We start from the raw sequence: 22206 nt of genomic DNA on the forward strand, positions 1-22206 counted from the left end.
CCTAGTTCTCCATTATAAAATTTCCCATCACACTTTCATCCAAAGAAGGAGTTCTTAACCTTTTTGGTTAAGTGATCTTTTTGGCTGCTGGTGAAGCTTATATACCTTTTCCCCCAGTCATGTTTTTATTTTTTATTTTTATTATTTTTTTTCAAGGTGAGGTCTTGCTCCTTCACCTAGGCTGTATCGGGGGAACCCACCCCCAATATTTCAACATAGGTTCTTTCTATTTTCTGTAAGTGTTGGCTGGCTGAGAAATAAAGAGAAAGAGTACACAGAGAGGAATTTTACAGCTGGGCCGCCGGGGGTGACATCACATATCAGTAGGACTGTGATGCCCACTTGAGCCACAAAACCAGCAAGTTTGTATTAAGGATTTCAAAAGGGAAGGGGGTGTACGAGCAGGGAGTAGGTCACAAAGATCATGTGCTTCAAAGGGTAAAAGGCAGAACAAAGATCACATGCTTCTGAGGGAACAGGACAAAAGGCAAAACAGAACTACTGATAAGGGTCTATGTTCAGCTGTGCACATATTGTCTTAATAAACATCTGAAACAACAGAAAACAGGGTTCGAGAGCAGAGAACCGGTCTGACCACGAATTTACCAGGGCAGAGTTTTTTCCCCACCCCAATAAGCCTGTGGGTACTGCAGGAGACCAGGGTGTATCTCAGTCCTTACCTCAACCACATAAGACAGACACTCCCAGAGCAGCTGTTTATAGACCTCTCTCCAGGAATGCATTCCTTCCCCAGGGTATTAAGTATTAAAATTCCTTGTGAGGAAAAGAATTTAGCAATATCTTCCCTATTTGCATGTCCATTTATAGGCCCTCCGCAAGAAGAAAAATATGGCTCTTTTGGCCCAACCCCGCAGGCAGTCAGACCTTATGGTTGTCTTCCCTTGTTCCCTAAAAATTGCTGTTATTCTGTTCTTTTTCAGGGTGCACTGATTTCATATTGTTCAAATACACAGGTTTTACAATGAATTTGTACAGTTAACACAATTATCATAGTGGTCCTGAGGTGATGTACATCCTCAGCTTACGAAGATAACACAATTAAGAGACTAAAGTAAGACAGGTGTAAGAAATTATAAAAGTATTATTTGGAAACTGATAAATGTCCATGAAATCTTCACAATTTATGTTCCTCTGCCATGGCTCTGGCCAGTCCCTTCGTTCGGGGTCCCTGACTTTCTGTAACAAGGCTGGAGTGCAGTAGTATGATCATAGCTCACTGCAACTTTGAATTCCTAGGCTCAAGCAATCCTCCCATCTCTGTCTCCTGAGTAGCCGAGACCACACGTGCACACCACTATGCCCAGCTAATTTTTTTTTTCATTTTTTTTAGATATGGGGTCTCACTACTTTGCCCAGGCTGGATTCAAACTCCTGGCCTCAAGCAACCCTCCCACCCAATAAAGATTTTAAGTAAGGACAATTAAGTATACAGAAGTACCAAGGAAATTCATGTTATTTAATAACAGTTAAGATAAAATTAAATAACAAATTTGTGATGCAGTGAAATACGCATTTCTTTATTACACATTAAATAACAAGAACTGATAGCAGCTATAATGACCATCATAATTGTGTGATAGTAATTGTAATGACAAGTACTTCTAGAATAAATTATATTTCAAGGGAACTGCAATAACTATCAAGTTATTACTTTACATATTTTTAAAATACCTGTGATTTATACTGTGACAAGAATCATAGGTACTGCTGTTACTACAGTGGTTTGTTGCCTGCATTTGTGATTTAATAAGATGCAAAATGATAGTTAAAAATTAGTAAAAATAACTATGTATCATTTTTTTCATTCATGTTCATGTGTTTCTTTTATCCATACACCCTCTGCTAAGCCTTTGTGGGACCCCCAGGTTAAGAACTCCTGACATAAGCCCTAAATCACCTGCTAATAATTTTGCATGAGTCAGGGTTTTTTTAGGGATTTAAAATGGTCGGAATTTTTGGTAAATGTCTTACTCCTTTTGCTTTTAATGCTAAAATTCTTTGAAGAATAATCCAGCATTGGTGCTGTTTGGTTACTCTGAAATGCAGTTCCAAGAGAATAAATAATCCGCTTTTTGCAGGTGAGGTGAGGTTACTGATAAGAGTTTATTTGCCCAGAGTCAAATGGCTAAAAGTTGATAAAAATGGAATTGAAATCCAGGTCTGAGTTACTCCCCAGGCCATATGCTGGATGCAGATTCTGTTCTACCATTTACTAGTTGGTTTACCTACATCATTCCTCCTTCCTATAGTGACTGCCTTTGCAATGCTCTAGTTGAAGATTGACCCTTGTTTCCTCTTTCCTGTTTTCTTTGATTTTCTTCAGCCATACTGATCCCTTTTGTGAATGTGCTACAGGCTGTTCCTGGTGGCTCCCAGGTTGACAGAAAACTCCATGAGTATCCCTGTCAATAAGACCAGAGTGAGAAATCACCTCCCCTAACTCAACACCAGACTTGCATTCACAGTCTGAGATAAAATGTGTTTTGTAGAAACAACCTTTCTCTGTTGACTCATCTTGAGCTTATTCTCTACAAAAATTTCAAAGCTGTTTTCACACATGCTGCTGCAAAGTGAAACTTTTCCATCTTGTAGTTGAGCAAATAGTAGACTGGACCTGAGGAGATCACCCATTGGAAGAATTCTCATTTTTAGATTTATCTGAGGACGTAACTTAGGAAAAGGAAAACAACCCAGAGAATATTATGTTTATGGTTATAAAACATTAGGAGAATAACAGTTTTTTTCTACTCTCTACTTACTAAAATAATAGTTTTAGCTTTTATTTATTTTTATTTATTAATCAAACAGTAATTCATTTCAACAGGCATTCGTTCTAACAGTCATTCACTTAGACATTTATTTAAGCCACCCACCCAGTCACCCACCCATCCATCCATTGACCCGCCAATTAAATGTTTAGCAAGTGCTCTACGTGCAGTATGCTCTGTCCAGGTAGAATACAGCTGAGAAGCAAGCATTCCTGATTTCTGCCCTCATTTCACTCTGCATTTTTGATAGAAAAAAAGTAATCATAAATGAATACTAAAATTGCAAGATTGATATAAGCTATGAAGGATACAAACAAATGAGAAGAAAAGGAAGGAGGGATACTTTTATGGGGTGGGATTGACAAGTCTCCTAAGAGGTGACATCTGTTCTAACCCGGACTCCATATGCTGGTCTTTGGATCCAAGGATGAAAAACAGGTGGCCTCTGTTTTTAAAGAGCTTCTGGACCAGTGGCAGATAATGCACTACAGAAAGGGCCTATAGTATAACATCGTGAAGGAAAACATACAGTTATAGCTGCATTCTGGTTTTTGTGTGTCAAAATAAGGATTTTGGCAGGAATTTTGCTTGTTGTGCATCATCCATATGGAATATAGAACATGCATGGTATTGGTGTTACTCATTATGTAATCTCCCTTCAGTCATATTGTGATGTACAAGAGAACATTTGGTGGAGAAACCTTAATGCTCACAGCCAGGTTTAATGATGCATTCAGAGTCGAGGAGGTTTGATAATGTGAAAGTTGTCAGAATCAAATGGAGTCACAAACGAAACCCTGACAAATAGAGCTGGGAAAGGCCATGAAGCGGGGGGTTCTCATGCACAAATGCCTGATAACAAAAACTATCATAAAAGACTCTGCAAAAAGCCACCCTGCACCAAAGCCGTCACATCTGTATACACACACACACACACACACACACACACACACACACACACAAAATACTTCTATGAGGACATCTGCCCGACAACTGCCTGTCCAACTTCTTTCTGGTGCCACACACAATGTTGTTGGTCCTAGTAACCAAGGATAATTACCTTAAAACAATTATGTAATTCTCCTCATTTGCCCTTTAAAAACCTTTGTCTTCCTTTACCTGGCTGAATACTCACATACTATGGCACATGTATTCCCATGACAAGGCCCATTTCTCAATAAATATCATTTTCTTTTAGAAAGCCTATGTTATTTAGGTTGACAGTAACATGCAGTTCTCAGGCTACTTGGGAAACAAAAGAGAATGTTGACTTTATTTTTGCCAGGCAGTGTGGTGGGAGAACTCAGGAGCATATGACGATGGGTCTATTCTTTCTGGAAAGAGAGTGCATAAATATGTCTTTTCAAAGTCACTTATAGTCCTTGATTTTCTTTAGTCTGCTCTCTCCTAATATTAAGATGCACATCACGTATGACACTGGTTCTTGGCACAGGTTTTAAATTTGTGACCCATTACCTATGTTTTATTTGCCTCACCCAGTATTTTTTTTAACACATTTGAAGTACAAGTACCCCTCATCTTATACAGCAGTGTGGGACTATAAAAATGACCATGCAAGCAGAAACCATGCAATGTCCACTTAGTAATCAATGGGAAAATATATGATTGTTCTATCACCTTTCACATTTTTGTCTAATCATTAAAAACCCTCTATAAATTACCAGAATATAAAGAAATAGAAAAATATAATGAAAGAAGTAGAAAACAAACTAATACTGATTTAGTACACTGTTATTTAAAACATCAGGAACAGTAAGAATTGAAGTGCTTTATTTCTTTGAAAAACACTTATTGCGAGTCTCTTGAACCATTCTTGCCTTCTTTTTCTTTTCCTACAACTAACAGTACAGATGGGGCATCTTTTCTGTGCTTTGGCTGATAGTCATAATCCTTCCTAAAGTGTGGATCACCTTCCAATATTTCATCCTTTCTGTTTTCAACATCATGAAATAGGATGTTTTTTAAAATGTGACTTTTTTAGTATCACTTCCTCTGGTACATCTTTTTCTTCTGCATCGTAACTGCCTTGCTAATTTATGTTAATAAGTTTGTCTTTATTAAATTCCTTGGGTTACATATCTAGAATCTCCTGACTGTCAGCCCAGTCAGCATTCCCAAAGTTAGTTTCTTTTCTCTAATTTTATTTACATTTGATTCAAAGTGCACTTCTGGGGTTGTCACATTTGGTTTTTCGTTTTTGTTTTTGATCACTTGTGTTTCATATTTCTTGGCCAGTTCCCTCTTTTGATTATCCATTTTGGTGAAATATGTGGGTTTATCACTGGAAGATCAGTGGGATACAAAACTACATACTTTGCTGGCTGCCTCTGACTGAATACCAGATGTGCAGTGATCAGTCACTGACAGACTTTGGAAGAAGTGATGTGACTGGTCACTGATCATCATGCACATCTATGAGCTACATGGTAATTTGTGAATTGAAGAGCTAGTGGTGGAGTTTGTACTTTACGCAATGACCCAGAGTTAGTGTGACATGGTAATTGAAATTTGAACCATGTTGTTGGAGAGCTGCTGTTATTTCACTAAACTGGAGTAACTGAAATATGTGCATATTGGAGTCATGAGAAGGACTACCTATAGTTGCCAGAAGTTAAATAGAAGAGAATTACACATAGCAATACAGATTTCTAGTTTCTTCAAGAACAAAAAATCTCTAGGTGGTGACCACCCACCTTGGGGCATGTGTTTTCCAGTTGTCCCAGTTCCACCACTCCTTGTTACAATACATTTGTAGCCTCTCCTGATAAACTGTACAATGTAATAGCTACTAGCTACAAGTGATTACTAGCTACAGGGTGGGTATTTAAAATGTAAAGTTTAGATTTAATTTTTAAATGCAAAATTAAAATTAAAACAAAATGCAATTAAAATTCGTCAATTACATCAGCCACATTTCAAGTGCTCAGTAGCCACATATGGCTAGTGGCTACTATATTGAACAGTTTAGGATCTAGAAAGTTCCACTAGACAGCACTGCTCTATAGGCAGTGATCTATATTAGCTAAATTATTATGGATCGAGGAATATCAATAACTTTGAAAATCCAAAATACTATCCCTTTCAATCTGAATTATTCTTATATATATTTTTTTAATTTATAAACTAAATGGAACCAGAAGAGATTCTGAGTTAAGAGTACGTTTTCAGGGAGAACCCTTGTGGATTTTTTTCCTTATAGAAACATTAAAGGTGTTGGAGTCTCTGAACTCTATGGCATAGTATTCGAGATTGCAGTCTCGTGGAGGAGCATTTTTAATCGTCAGTAAGAAACTTGTGACACCTATTTTAGCTGTGGTTATTTTAGCAGTTTCTATTTTAAGTGATGATGGTAAAGACAGGGACAGTGGTGATGTTGGTAATGAGAGATTATGGGACCGATGTCTGACTCCCCATGACAGAAGACTGTTGGTTGTCAAAGACAGGTTTTTAATATCTAAGCATATAAAGAAAATGAGAGTGAATTTTAGGATTCTTCAGAAGGAATAACAATATACAAATGTGAAACTGTTCCAGAATTGCCAGAACATCTGTTTTGTTTCCATAGTTTTCTTTTTCCTTAGGCATGCTTAAATATTTTTTTCAGTTATATACGAAATGAAATTCAAATATATAGAAATCTTTTAAGTTCATATTTTTATAGATCCTTGTGGATTATTGGGTTTACTAATTTTTTTTTTTTTTTTTTTTTTGGTGACATAGTCTTACTCACTCTGTCACCCAGGCTGGAGTACAGTGGTGTTATCTTAGCTCACTGCAATCTCTGCTTCCTGGGTTCAAGAAATTCTCCTGCCTCAGCTTTCTGAGTAGCTGGGATTACAGGTGTGTGCCACTGTGCCTGGCTGATTTTTATATTTTTAGCAGAGACAGGATTTCACCCTGTTGGCTAGACTGCTTTCAAACTCCTGAGCTCAAGTGACCCACCCACCTTGGCCTCCCAAAGTGCTGGGATTACAGGCATGAGCCACCACACCTGGCCAGATCTACTAATTTAAACATTAGGCAAACCGTATAGTGTTCTGTGCTGTCTAAACATAGCTTGAAAAATGACATTAGAGTGAAAAATTGCAAATTCTAAATGCGTTTAAATATTTAAAATATTTTTCCAGTGTTTGTTTTTACATTTTGAGTTTTTTTATTGTTAGCAATCATATTTTGAAAAATTCATACAGTTAGAACTGGAGAGGAAGACTAATTATAAGATGATTAATTCCTAGACTCTGCTACCAGTGACGCTTCGATTATGAGGGGAAAATAAAAAACAGACAGAGATCAAATGAGGAAATGGAGATAGGTGGGTGAGTGGAATGTAGAAAAGTAGAGACATTTTAAACATGAGATGAATGAAGATCTGGGTTCTAAATGATAACGCTGGTGCTAGTGAGACACTGTTTAAATCACATAACCATATTACCATTGCTGGATTAAGGGAAGCTTTGAGGGAATTCATTTCCATTGACTATTTTTTTTTTTTTCTAAACCAACCATTCGTTCAGCTTTTATTTGTTGGTGTGAAATATGCTATTACTTTGAAAAAACACTTTTAACATCCCAATGAAGTAGGTACAAATATTAACCCAAATTTAGGAAGAGGACAGTAGGCTAGGAGATTTGAAGAAGAAAGAGTAGAAAGAAGGGGGAGTTTTTTGTTTGAAATCCTGGATTTGTGATTGTATTTCTTTTACTGTTTTTAAAATGCCCCAGCCTCTCCTGTCATTGGCAGTTGATTTTATTAGGAGAAAAGTGTCAGCAGATGGAAAGAACGTTTTTTTTCCCCCCTTTACAGGCCTTGGAGGTTTAGTGATAAATGCTGAGCTATATTTGCATACAAATCACTATCTTGAAAAAGTCTGCTTTCTTGACACTCTGGCAGTATAGTTCATTGCTGAGTTGTTGTTGTTGTTGTTGTTAATGAATTGCTGCTTTGTTTTTAGAGGCTGCCTGATTAACTTATTCTATTCTGGAAGCTGCCACAGTGACATTAAACCGTCTTTTGCTTCCTGTTTTGGAAACATTTGGAAATCACTTGCTGCTGAAAGTTTTCTCTCTCTCTCTCTCTCTCTCACTCTCTCTCTCTCTCTCCCCTTTTTTTCTGATAGAATTTTCTGCGTTTTTATTGTTGTAAATGATGTAGCCTATTCTTTAATTTTGAATGGATCACACAATCATCTTTATGTGTCCAGCTGTCTTTTGTTGGAAGAGACATGTCTTAAATTGCTCAATGCTGAATCAGATTAAAATGACTTTGGTGTTAAGGCATTAAAATTTTTTTTTTGTTTGTGTTTCATGGAGGCTCCATGCTTTTGAATGATAGCAAATTGCTCAGAGTAAACTTCTTTTCTTACTCTTCAGTACTAGGTATATTAGATTCTAAGCCAAAGTGAGCAAAAGTCTGAGCCTGTTTCTAATCATTCTCTTGGGGACTAATCTTCAAAGAATTCTTCTGATTTAAATCTAGGATTCTTATCTTAGTTGGGGTCAGGAGACTGTTTAAGAATTTTGTACCAGAGGAAAACAATGTGTGTGCGTGCACACATGTACCATTTTGCGAACAATTTGAGGAGATTCATAGAAGCCCTGGAGCCAATCTGTAGACCCAGGTTAGGAAACTCTGCTCTAGTTATTTCTGGAGAATTCTATAAATTCAAGAAAGAAAAGTCTCCAAATTGTGAGCTGCATGACCTTGTCCCACCCACCGTATCTCAAATTACGTCACTGTTCACCTACTACCCAAGCCAGAACCTTGGAATCCTCTTTGATCCTCCTCTTCCTTTTTGCCCCCATTAGTCAGTCTTGTTGCTCCTACCTCAAACTTACATCTCAAATTCTCTGCATCCCCACTGCCACCACCATAAGACAGGCCTGTCTTGAATCTTTTACCCAGACTGCAGTAAAGATATTCCCAGTGGCCTTCAGCTTTGCAAAGAGAACCCAGAATCTGTCATACATCTCCACTCTCCGCTGCCCAAAATGCTTTGGTGGCTTCCCATGCATGGTGAATAAATCCAGACTACTGACCAAGGCTATCAAGGGCCTGCACTCTTTCCTGAAGATCCAGTTAGACCAAGTGAACTGGGCTTAGTTCACGGCCAGCTTAGCGGGTTTGGCTTCTTACGGTCTTGCCCTTGCATTCTTGCACCTTTTCTTTCTCATCTCACCCCTTACATTTTCACAGTAGTTACTATATCACTTGCCTTTGTCTGTTTACCCTCTAGATTTCACAAGTTTGACAGGGAGAGGATGACTGTACCTGGTTGTGCTGTATCCTCAGTGTCTTCTGTAATACTTGCCAGGTAGTCGGCTCTTAATTCACAAATATTTACTGAATGAATATATGAAAAAATACAGAGTTCTTGGAAGTGTTTTGGCTTTATCCTTTTCTCTAATATTCGACTTTGTGATCTTTCACTAATTCATTCAGAAGTTCATTCACTGAACACTTGCTGAATACCTCTCACAATAAGAAATCCTCACATCATTTGTTTTAGGTTGCTAGCTCATGGAGGACTGATTGTGAGAGAGAAAGATGTTGATTCATATTCTGTGAGAATGCCAAATTAGTGTTAAGTATGACTCTCTTTCATTTTTTTAAAATAAAGGATGTTTCTATTAACATTAGTAGCTGTCATAGAAGAGGGTTCCTCACTGTTATTAAAAAACATAGAACAATGTTATCTTCAAATTTTTCCAAGCTTCACTGAGTTAATAGTTCTCAAGTGTTCCATTTAAAAGACATGCAGTACTTTTGATGTGTGAAGGAAAGGCCAGTTCATATTTATTTTTCTATGCCTTTAGCTGGGTTTGTTTTGTATTAGGAGTTCATAATTGACTTTTTTTTTTTTTTTACTGTTAAGTATGTTTTTCTTAATGGTTTACATTTAAGTAAGTTGAGTCTGGACTGGTTCACTGGTCTCTTAAGAACCCACAGTTTGGGGAGCATTTTGGAGAAATTATTTATTAGAAAGAATTATTTCCCAGATTAAACAATGAATAAGCCTACATGACATTTATTCTTTCACCAAATATTTATTAAAGGCCAATTCTATGTTAAGCTCTGTGTGTAGCACCAGGAATGCTAGTTGAGCCTATCTATAAAGGAGTATTTCCTCTCTTCTAAGGATGCTTTGTCTGCTAAATACCACTCCTACCTTTAATATCCTCTCTCCCTTTCTCTCATTTCCTATTTCTTTCCTTTCATATTTATAGTTTGGCTACTGTTTGCCTTCAGATGGCATCTGAACTGTGCTGTCTGGTTGCTCCGTTGGCTTGACCAGCTATATGGAAGATCTGATGGAAACTGGAATTTTTAGTGTCTCTTGAGTGGCATAAGCAAACCTAAATTTGGAATCCATGCTTTCAAAACGTGATAGAGCTTGCACTGGAAGAATCCTATCTCTGTAGGAGTTTGGGCCCCAGGTTTCACTCTAGCCACCCTATGGAGGTATCTGCTCAGGGCACTCCCCTCATTCACGTACTGGTGAAATGAAACTGTGTATATGGTGAGGGTGCTACTAAATTGTTTATGTTGCATGTGGTTTTCTAGATCTGCAATGAGCTGCAGATTTTTAGTATTACTTTCTAATCTCTACTTCACTAAAAAGACTTTTACAGAGTTTTTGAAATGATTCTCATAACAAAGTGTATCTGAAATTTAAAATAATGTCTCATTGGAGTTATCTTTAAATATTTCTTTTGCTGCTGAGTGCACTTTATTTCTTCTATTGCCATGCTCCTTCAACTCTTAACTCCTAAGAGCATTTTTACAACATGTTCACTTTCATATTGGTGTGTTCCCATTCTCATGTTTACACATTATGGATAGACTCTTCTGAGTGACGGTTAATTTTCCTTTTCAGTACTCTCCTAACCAGAATTATCTAAATTCTACACACTTCTGTATATCTCTAGGACAATAACAATAATAGTAGATTTTCATAATGATTACTGAGAGACATTGCAAGTCCCAGAAATGACTTCTATGTCATTAAGAATGGGGGAGAGGGAGTTCTTGGAAAAACATTTTTATTGCTGTCTAATTGAAGAATGACAGGTACTTGGTATACACGCTAATATTTTTTTCCTCCTTCATGGCAGCCAAAACTAATACATTCCTCAGTTCTTTCTTCCTTTCCTTATCAGAGCTTTAGAATCCTCTTCAACATGCTGCTCTAAATAGCTACTACAAGTTGGTTGGGGTTAACAAAAAAGGTAAATTATTTAAGAACAAACTTGCCCTACTCACTGTGACCACAATGCTCAGAGGCCCCTACTGACCTATAATTCAGGGTCTCACTGCCAGAGCAGCTACCACTGCAAGGCACTGCTGCCTGTCTTGGTGAAGGAAATAAAGCTGTCGGTCACATACTAGCAGTTAAGGGCTTTAGCCCAGAAATGACACATATCATTTTTGCTCACAACTCTTTGACCTGTATTCCTTGAGCGTCACCCAACTGCAAGGGTCCAGAAGGCCTACCATATGCCCAGGCATGGCAGTAACCTGAACTGTTTGGCAAACAGCACTAATGACTGCCATATCCCATTTGATGTATTTTAATGCTGAACTTCTCAGCATATTTCATTTCATAGAATGCTCTCTTTCTTTGCCCATGTAATTAATAGGACATGTACTCAACTTTTTGTTTGAAAAACAGAAAAATTATTCAGGCCTCTCTATGTTTTGGGAAACGATGCTCAAAGTTTCCAAGGAACATCCTCTGAAACATATGTCCTATGTAGTGTTCTACAATATTAACAATAATAAATAATTATTATTATTTTGTAGTGAAGCAGATTTGAGCAGTGCTGCATACTATTTCTTATTTTTGAGAAGCCAGAATGCATCTTAGTAGAGTAAATATGCTGATGAATACTGCAGTAAAGAGAGCTATTTAACTTCGTTTCATCCAGTGTTTCTCAGTCTTCTTTGATCACACAGTTTTTTTTCTGTATAATGTCTAACAGCATCCAGTGGAAGCAGTGCTCTGCTATCCCACTCTAGTAAACGCTGCAGTAGGTATTATACATGGAGGCTTTTATAACCTTGAGAGGCACTGAGACAGCATGGACATTGTAACAGTGTTGTAACACATGCCCCTGGCTGGGATTTTCACTTAATAGCTACATGACCTTGGTCATGCAGTTAAACTTATTTGGCCTCAACTTCTGAATCTGGACATTGGGAGGTGATATTATCTAACTCAAAGGGTTATTGATTAGCACTAGACCATACTAGGCAGCAAACAAATGTTATATATTGTTTCCTTCCTTTAATGATATCATTTACTTATTTCTCACGTACTTAGTTTATATGAGCATACTTTTTCCAGATATGATGCTCTTATCTCAATCAGTATAGCATTGCTTTGCAGTGAAAAGTTCATAGAAAAATATGTGAAATTCAACCAAAGAATCTGTACCAGAATACTGTCAGGCTGTGGGCTCCCCTTTCAATTTACTTTCTTTGAAAGGCACCTGTTTACTTCTCTCTATGAAAATGATTCTTACTTTTGAGCATCCAGATCAGTACAGGAGTTCTGAGGGCAGCTCAGGGCATGCTGCCTAGACAGGGATACCTGGGTTCTCTTCCTCCAGATGACCAAGGTCTCATCATATCTCTGACCCAAAGCGTATCCCAGGGCAAAACATGAGATAGTGGATATTTGTAAGATGCTTGCCTTGAGAACCAGCTCTGAGCAGAGTACTATCGTTATCTTAACACACTGCTCTGGAATTTATCATATTCTGGAAATCACATTTGCTTAAAATTACATCTATGTCATTTATGGTTATGGTTGATGAATATCCCATGAACTCTTTATTGAGTTACTGAAATGAGTATGTTAATACCCATTGAAAAAAGGTGTGGCCCAAACTAGCAAGATGCTTCTTCAGAATTATATTTATTAATGTTCAAGGGTGATATTTCTGATACAAAAATTCGCCAAAGTGCTTACATTGTGAATAGTAGATTTCTTTTTGCGATGCCACCTACTTTGACTCAAAGCTCTATAACTGTGCTATTTAAATCAAATAAATTGAATATTTTCTTGAAAAGTAGCTGACAGTCCATCCTGCTGTTGTTTTGTGAAATGACATTAAGAATTATTTTGAACATTTACAAGGCCTAGGAGTGTTTGTTAGAGTAAATAATGAATTATACAGGGTCTGCAGAGGTCTGCATTGCAAGCTGGAATGTTCCGTGCTTATCACTAAACTACATACAGATCTGCAGTAGAGATGAATACAGACTCTTCTTTTTTATTAGTTCAGAAGAATGATTAATCCTGTGTTGTATTATTTGATACTGCCTTACTTCATATTAATATATACACAGGCTAATCAGCCTCATCAAAATCAGTGATACTTTGATGATTTGCTTTATTTTGGTGACTTCTATATTCTGAATCCCTAGAATAGATCAGATATAGAAAACTAAATGGGGGCAAGTCTGAGCAACTCTGATCATAATATTCTGCTGTCATCTTTAATTAATCATCTGAATCAGTACATTTCCATTTCTCTGTCAGTGCTCTATATTTAAATATTTCATGTTTGTCATGGAAATCCTCCTAAAATTATTTTTAATCAATTATTATCCTTGATGAGCAGATTTTGAACTTATCAAATTTATTTTGAATAAAAATGTGGCAACATAATGGAAATGTTATGTAGTTGGGAATGTTCTCATTTTTGTAGCATCTCCCTTTATTCTGACTCCACCAGTCCTTTGCAGTTGGTTTTGCGGTTCATGAGGCAGTATGGGAGGCCACAGAAATGGCACATGCACCTCATGTCACGTGCCCATTCTCACTGGTGGTGACTGCTCGGAGGTTGCATTGGCAAGCATTTTGGGACACTCTGGTTAGAGAGAATTCGGTGGTGGATTATTGATGTCTGTCATAATTTACCATTGGAAAATAGTGGCAGATGTGCAATGTTTTGCCATCTCGGTGTAAGAGAAAGAGATTTGGGCCGGGCGCAGTGGCTCAAGCCTGTAATCCCAGCACTTTGGGAGGCCGAGACGAGCGGATCACAAGGTCAGGAGATCGAGACCATCCTGGCTAACACGGTGAAACCCTGTCTCTACTAAAATACAAAAAATTAGCCAGGCGTGTTGGTGGGCGCTTGTAGTCCCAGCTACTCCGGAGGCTGAGGCAAGAGAATGGCGTGAACCCGGGAGGCGGAGCTTGCAGTGAGCTGAGATCCGGCCACTGCGCTCCAGCCTGGGCGACAGAGCAAGACTCCGTCTCAAAAAAAAAAAAAAAAAAAAAAGAGATTTGGTTGGGGAAGCTCACCAACTGAGTTTCAATCCCAATTGTGCTCCTAACTGTGTGACTTTGAACAAGTCAAGTAATCTTTCTAGCCCTATTTTTAAAATCTGACAGTGAAGGTATTGGAGTAGATGATGTTTAAGATCCATCTCGACGGGGCACTGTGGCTCGTGCCTGTAATCCCAGTACTTTGGGAGGCCAAGGCAGGTGGATCACCTAAGGTCAGGAGTTTACGATCAGCCTGACCAACATGGAGAAACGCCGTCTCTACTAAAAATACAGAATTCGCCGGGCATGGTGGCTCATGCCTGTAATCCCAGCTACTCGGGAGGCTGAGGCAGGAGAATCGCTTGAACCCAGGAAGCAGAGGTTGCGCTGAGCCGAGATTGTGCCATTGCACCCCAGCCAGGGCAACAGGAGCAAAACTCTGTCTCAAAAAAAAAAAAAAAATCCCAAATCTAAAATGCCATCCTGTATTTACTCACCAGGACAGCCAAGATACCTTGGGCCCCTGTTAATTTTTAAACATCCTTGGAACTTCCCAGTGTCCATACCCCTTTTTACTGTCATCTTTCCACCGCTCTTGTTAGAAGACAGAATATCCCCACCTTGAATCTGGGTTGGCTTGTGATTTTCTTTGACCAATAGAATTTGGAACAATTCTAAGCCTTAAGCAACTTCAGAGATTTTGCATCTACTGGGATGGAAGAGCATGTAGAGTGAAGGGCCTAGTGGACCCAGCTGAGCCCAGACTCCAGCCTACCTTCCATCTGAAAGCAGTTGCATGAGTGAGTCCAGGTGAGACCCTCAGCAAAAACCATCCATAGACTTACGGTAGTAAAACCTATCAATGCTGGTTTGTTGCTGCTGTTGTTTTGAGACAGAGTTTTGCTCTTGTCACCCAGGCTGGAGTACAATGGCATGACCTCAGCTCACTGCAGCCTCCACCTCCCAGGTTCAAGGGATTCTCCTGTCTCTGCCTCCTGAGTAGCTGGAATTACAGATGCCTGCCACCATGCCCAGCTAATTTTTTTTGTATTTTTAGTAGAGATGGGGTTTCACCATGATGGCCAGGCTGGTCTTGAGCTCCTGACCTCAGGTGATCTGCCTGCTTTGGCCTCCCAAAGTGCTAGGATTACAGGTGTGAGCCACTGCGCCCGGCCAATCAATGTTGTTTTAAGCCTCTATGATTTGGGGTAGTTTATTATGCAGCAGTAGATAAGTGATATAGAAACTGGAAGTCAGTCAGTGGCTCTCCTGAGTCTAGAAGGTCTGAAATGATCTCTGACAGTAAGGCACCTCTCTGACAGCTGAGGTGCCTTAGTTCTTCATGTTGCCACTTAGTAGGCTAGCTGGGATTTTTTATAGCATGTTGGTCTCAGGCTTCCAAGACAGCAATAATCAGAGGTTTCAAGGTCACTGAAGGCTTAATGTTGGAAAGTCACACAGCAACACTGCTGTAGATTGGATATTTGACCCTCCAAACCTCATGTTCAAATTTGATCCCTGATGTTGAAGGTTGGGTCTAATGGGAAGTGTTTGGGGGCAGATCTTTCATGAATCACTTGATAACATCTTTGTGGTAACCAGTGAACTCTCTATTGCTCTATTAGTTCCCAGAAGAGCTGGTTGTTGAAAAGGGTCTGCCACCTCCCTCCCATCTCTCTTGCCTCCTTTCTCACCATCTGATCTCTGCAAACCGTTTCCCCTTCCACTTCAGCCATTAATGGAAACATCTTGAGGCTTCCACCAAATTCAGAAGCCAACATCATGCTTCTTAGACAGCCTTCAGAACTGTGAGCCAGATAAACCCCTTTTCTTTATAAACTACCCAGCTTCAGGTATTCTTTTATAGTAACAGAAACACAAAGTAAGACAAGTGCTCAAGGGGAGGGGAAATAGACTGCAACTCTTGATGGAAAGAGGGGTAAAGCCACGTAGCAAAACAGCCTGTAGGATGGGAGGGATTCTTGTGGTCATATTTGCAAATCGTAAACCACACCAGCTCCAGGCACCTGACTAATGCAAATGTTTCTTTCTTTCATGGTGTGTATTCTGAGTTGGCAGTATGTCAGCAAGAGTTCAGCATAGGGCTTGGCATGTGGTCACACCACTTTAATGCAGCAAAAACACCTAAAGTATTTATGTTCAAAAAGATAGAGATAGTCAATTCTGGGCTGGTGGTGAGCATGAAGAGGAAGAGAGGAAGAGGGAAAACAAAAAGAAAGGATTGCCAAGCTTCTGGTAGTCTCTTGTGATATGAATCATGTGTTGTGAGAAGATCCATAATTCTCAGTAATTAGACTGTCCAACAAGCAATGGATTCAGTGTGTCTGACAACCTGACCCAGTGATAGAGGCTGCAGTACCTAAACTTTCTCAGGAGTCTGGCCCATTATGGAGCCCAAGTCACCTTGAAGCAACTGAAAGTCAGGATGAAGAAGGGCCAAAATGCCAGCTTTGTATCCCTCTTTACTTCCTCCAGCTCAGGCATCTCTCTATGTTGTAATGATCTGTTTACACTGCATGGCAGTTTGGGACATTACAATGTGAACTCTTCAAGGTCAGCTACTCTGTCCTGGTCACCTTAACATCTTAAGTCCCAGCATAGATCATGGATTGAGAGGAGACTGTTGGGATGGATGAGTGAGTAGGTTGCCAGCCCAATCCACTGGCTAAATCACTCCCTGATTTTTAAAGTACAGTTTAAATCTCATCTGCTCTCCAGAGGTCACCTTTGGTTTTCATCCACTGTGAGAAATCTCCTTGTCAACTATACAACCTAAGCTGAGGTACTAAAGGCAAGTTGGTACTCTCATTTTTGATCTTCTTACAATTCTCTGTTAGGATGAAGGCGTGTTCACTGCCCAGTGCTCAGGCCTCCTTTCAGTGTGGGATTGTAGGTCTCATATGCTTTCTTTTTCCAAGGTTAGGTGTTTCTTAAGCCTTTAGCATGTTTGCATCGTAGCCTTCTATTTAATTGAAACAGTGGTTCCCTTCTATGAACAGAGTGACTCTAGGGAATTCAGGGCACAGTTTTAATAAGAGGCTAGGCAGAAATGGAGTCACGAAAGCTCTAAAGAGCATGACATCACAGCACTATCATTAATAACATGAACTTTAGAATCAGACAGACTTGGGTTGAATTCTAGTTTTAATCTCATTTTGAGTGTGCTGGCGTGGCAATTTTCTAATTTTCCAAAAGAAATTATTACTTATAATTCATTTTCAATGTGGGAATTATGATAGTATTAATAATTTATGGGTTTGTTGGAAAGATTGAGTAAGTACAAAAGTGAAATGGCGATTTGAGCCAAAGGAGGAATGCTTAACAACTTTCTTTGAAGCTAACCTGAAGTTGCTAGACCATTTTTAAGGACAGATTTTGGTCTAGGTGTGGAGAAATGGTTCTACTTTAAAAGGCAAAATGTAGGATGAGATGGAAAAGTTTATCTAACACCCTGAGGCAGAGTTAGATCTGACCTCCTCTGTGCTCCCACAGTATTCTATACTGATTTCTACCAATAGCATTCATCTCTCTATGTTGTAATGATCTGTTTACACTGCATGGCAGTTTGGGACATTACAATGTGAACTCTTCAAGGTCAGCTACTCTGTCCTGGTCACCTTAACATCTTAAGTCCCAGCATAGATCATGGATTGAGAGGAGACTGCAGTGTTGGGATGGATGAGTGAGTAGGTTGCCAGCCCAATCCACTGGCTAAATCACTCCCTGATTTTTAAAGTACAGTTTAAATCTCATCTGCTCTCCAGAGGTCACCTTTGGTTTTCATCCACTGTGAGAAATCTCCTTGTCAACTATACAACCTAAGTTATAACTATTGACCTTCACTTCCTTTAAAAAAATATTACTACTAAAAAAATCTCTCTAGATTATAGGGAGAAGTGGTAACCAGTTCCACAAGTTTTCACACATGATATGTACTGGATAAAACATTTATTCAATTCAATATATTAAGTCTTTGAAGGTTATCCTACATGTTGGCTAAGAAATCTTGACAGAGGTGATAATCCCAGGCAAACAGGACCCAGAAGTAAATGTGTCCTTATAGCCTATGTATAATATGGAATTTACCCATTAACAAAGCCTAAGAGGCTCCAGATTACATTATATTGCATCTGTCATATTATTTTAAAACAATTGGCATATAAAAAGTGGCATTAGAATTACAAAAGCTATCTGCTGTTCTTCAAATTAATTTGCTTTCCCTGAGTTGTTTTTCTAGGAGCAACATGCAAACAAGCAAAACTGACAAATAATAAGACTTTTTTATGGCATTGAAAAAAAAAAAGCTTTTGGATGTCATTGATATTACTAAATTTACATTAGATACATAGGTTGTCTGATTCATTCCGTCAGTTTTCACAGTAAGCCATTGTTTAAGTGAAATGTCTTCCTTCCCCACTGAGTTGCTGTGTGTGAACATAGCCTAATACAGCACTTACGGACTTCGTTGTAAGCTTGCATCGTTGTCACACTTGCTGTGGTTTGGTGAAGCCAGGCCTAAGGGAGGGTGTAATTTAAAGCAGGGAGGAGGCATATGGGGAAGGGTCCCTTTTAACACAGAAAAAGCAGCTCTGTGGGAGTGGAGGCTGGCAATCTGCTCAAAGGAAATGAAAGGAAATTCTTCATTTCAAAATGGTTCATTGACCCATGACAATAAAGCAGGCCTGCCAAAGATGGATAATTATCTTTTTAAGTATCAGATGCCCTGTGGGTGAAGGCTCCCTACTCCTCTCTTGAGAAATGAACTCCGATTTTAAAAATGCTTCTTTTCATAGTTTACCATTGACATGAATTTCCTGATTATGAGCAAAATTAATCAGTTTCTTCTTTCTTTTCCCCTCTCTCTTATGGAAATCAGGCCTGACCAGCTGAGCTCAGTGTGTTTCCCCTTGGGCTCTGAATTCTACCAATAGTGGAATGGGATTGATATTCTAGTGAGACTAGCAATCGCAGAATTATGGTTTTATTATGCCCCTTAGCTGCTTAGCTCCAGGCAGGAGCATGGTGTCTTAAAACAACAAGAAAAAAGAAACAGAAAAACGTACAAGAGTTTATTTCTCTTGTTAGTATCTAAAAACTAAACAAATATATATATATATAGTGCGTGTATATACACACGTGTGCATACATATGTGTATAGTAACTGAAATGTTATCGATGGTATAACAGTGAATATTGATTTCCTATCAATAATTAATCAAATTTCTATCCTTTTTTCTCTGGATCTTGTATGTTGCTGAGACTAGTAATGTAAATATGTTGCCTTGTCTAACTTGCAGAATGCATTAAGAATGTTTTATTTGAATAACGAGACAACCTCTTTCTTTCATGATTTAACTTCAAATGTCTTCTTTTGGATTCTAAAAAAAAAAAATCAGTCTAAGGAACTCCTGTCATAAATTGCTTAACCACATGGCACATTTCTTAGTTATGGATAAAGTTCACTGTACATTTTCAGAATGTCTACACTCTTTTAAAAATAAAATAAACATCTACTTTTGTATGTTCATTGCATAGTTCTCTTATTTACCTAAAAGATAATTTAAATTAAAAATGTATCACCATGTTCTATCTAGAGAAACCAAGTGGATGTTCCAGTTGCTTCTTCAACCTAGTGCCTTTGGCAGCTGAAGTGGACACAGCTTTAGAATAGGGGTCAAGAGATAATGGTCTAGAATAGATCTTGCCTCCTGGCATAATTATCTCACCATACACTTGAGTCTCTCTGTACGTGTATGTCCATTTCTTTTGCGAGAAATTCTTCTGTGTACCACAGCTTCTCCTTCAAAGTGTAATTATCCATGTATGGAAGCTCTCTTTGAACTCTTTGGAGTTCAGTGGATGGTAAATACCTGTTTCTTCATTCCTTAGTCTTTGAGAGTTCAGGCCCTGGTCCAAGAGGATTCAGTCCTGTGGGTATAAACTGCTTGGTTAGAACACTAGCCAAAGCCAGCAGCATGGACCTTAACAGACCTTGCTACAGATGTCCTCGTGTGCCCGCTGCGGCCAGTGGAGCGCTTCCGCGACCTGCGTCCTGATGAAGTGGCTGATTTGTTTCAGGTGACCCAGAGAGTCGGGACAGTGGTGGAAAAACATTTCCACGGGACCTCTCTCACCTTTTCCATGCAGGTGAGTGTACAGATTACTCAGAAATGATTTTTCTTCCTTTTCAAATCCCGACATTGGGCTTGCTCCTCCTGACATCTCACCAGGAAGGCAGATGTGATTGTTTGTATTTTATGTAGCAGCCGAAAAAAGACATTATTAATGCAGGGCAGCCCTAGTGTCCATCGGCCCCAAGATGGACCATGGAATAGCGTCCAAGGTGATGTCTGAGGCTTCTTTACCAAGCAGGTAGGAGTAAGGGATAAGTGATTTAATGGACATTCAGACATTCCAGATTGCTTACTGGAACTGGGACTGGAGAAATCATTTTCATTCCATGGTAACTAATTTTTGAGCACTGCATGGACAAAGCCCTGCTCTAATTCCAGGGTGGCAGTGATATGCAGCTTAGGTTGGGCCTTACCTTTTGTCTATCTTTAATTTGAGCTGCAGAGGTTGATCACAGATTAGTTAGAAGCTAGATTGACTGGTTGGGTGTGACCTACTAACCAGTAAAGAAATCAGATCCCCAGTCACTGGAGATTTTTAGGCAGAGGCTGAACCAGCACTTCTCAGGTTGGGAGAAGGATGTCCATGGTGAGTCATCAATAGGGAATTGAGTAAATCCATAGTAACATACCATGAGCTCCTTCAGGTCCTCTATGGAAAGGGCTGGGGTGTCAATGCATAAAGTCTTTCATGGCTCTGAAATTGGATGACTCTGTAATTGCCCTTTGGAAGGGCACACTTTCAAAACGTGGGGATTCTGTACTCAGCCTGTTAAACTGAATGTTTGTCATTCTTCCTCCCCTCCTCAGCAATCTACCATAGAGCTTCAAAGAGACCAGATAAAGAAAGCCAGTGTTTTCAGGTTATAAAGGCTCTGACTAAAAGTGCTCATCTCCTCAAACAGATTTTTTTTCTTTCTTTTATTGCTGCCATGTCTGTGTTCAGAGTAGCTAAACTTCCCCCAAATGCTTTGTGTGTGTGTCTTGTATGTCAAACCATCTGAGTCACCTCTAGGCAGAGAGTTCAGCTCAGAGTGGGTTTATTAAGCTTATGTTGCAAACGGTGTTCCTGGAGAGGCCAAACGAAAGCAGTGAATGAAAACCTCTATTAATGTTTAGTGAGATACAAGAATAAAAATCACATTTATAGGAAATGACCATTGCTAGTTATGAAACATGTTTCATTAGAAAGATAATTCCATACATGTAAGAGCTGACTTGTGTTACCACCTAGAGTACTTTCGTATATGCAATGTGGTCAAACTTTTTTTTTTTACTGTAATTTATAGCAAGATATATATTTATTTCAAAATCATGCATGTCCCCCCTGACACATATGTATGAAATATATGCATATGCCTATATTGATAGAGGAAACCAGAGTTTCACAAAACAATGTTTACTCATTCTGTGCAGTCTAATAGTTTTTATTCTATTAAGATCTGATTTCTGGCTGGGTGCGGTGGTTCACGCCTCTGATCCCAGCACTTTGGGAGGCTAAGACCAACAGCTCTCTTGAGCTCAGGAGTTTGAGATTAGCCTGGGCAACATGGCAAAACCCTGTCCCTAAAAAAAATACAAAAATTAGCCAGGCATGATGGTGCATGCCTGTAGTCCCAGTTACTCGGGAGGCTGAGGCAGGAGAATCACTTGAGTCCAGAAGGTCAAGGCTACAGTGAGCCACCATCATGCCACCACACTCTGGTCTGGACAGCTGAGTAAGACCCTGTATAAAACAACAACAACAACAACAAAAACACCTGATTTATTTTGTTTGTAATGCTGATTGCAACCTATTACGTTGAATTCATGACCCACTAATGGATTGTGACTCAAAGTTTGAAAATCCCTGATATACACAGTTGTGCTTAATCCTTGCCATAGCAGGGCAGGAGTTCTCACCCCATCAGTCAGGCTCGTAGAGGTAGACAGACCTGGCTAAAGTTGCAGAAGCCAAATTCCATTTTG

At 39.1% G+C, this 22206-nt stretch overlaps 1 protein-coding gene across 1 annotated transcript in view; it reads left to right on the plus strand.

The window, feature by feature from the left end:
* FHIT (fragile histidine triad) overlaps nucleotides 1-22206 on the plus strand; it is a 1487281-nt gene that overhangs the window by 1201174 nt on the left and 263901 nt on the right. The window contains exon 9 of the mRNA XM_011947204.1: nucleotides 20109-20254. Within this exon, the coding sequence (XP_011802594.1) occupies nucleotides 20109-20254 (146 nt within the window). The remainder of the gene's footprint in view (nucleotides 1-20108; nucleotides 20255-22206) is intronic.

Source organism: Colobus angolensis, unplaced genomic scaffold (genome assembly GCF_000951035.1).
Source record: "Colobus angolensis palliatus isolate OR3802 unplaced genomic scaffold, Cang.pa_1.0 Scaffold26, whole genome shotgun sequence".
NCBI lineage: Eukaryota > Metazoa > Chordata > Mammalia > Primates > Cercopithecidae > Colobus > Colobus angolensis.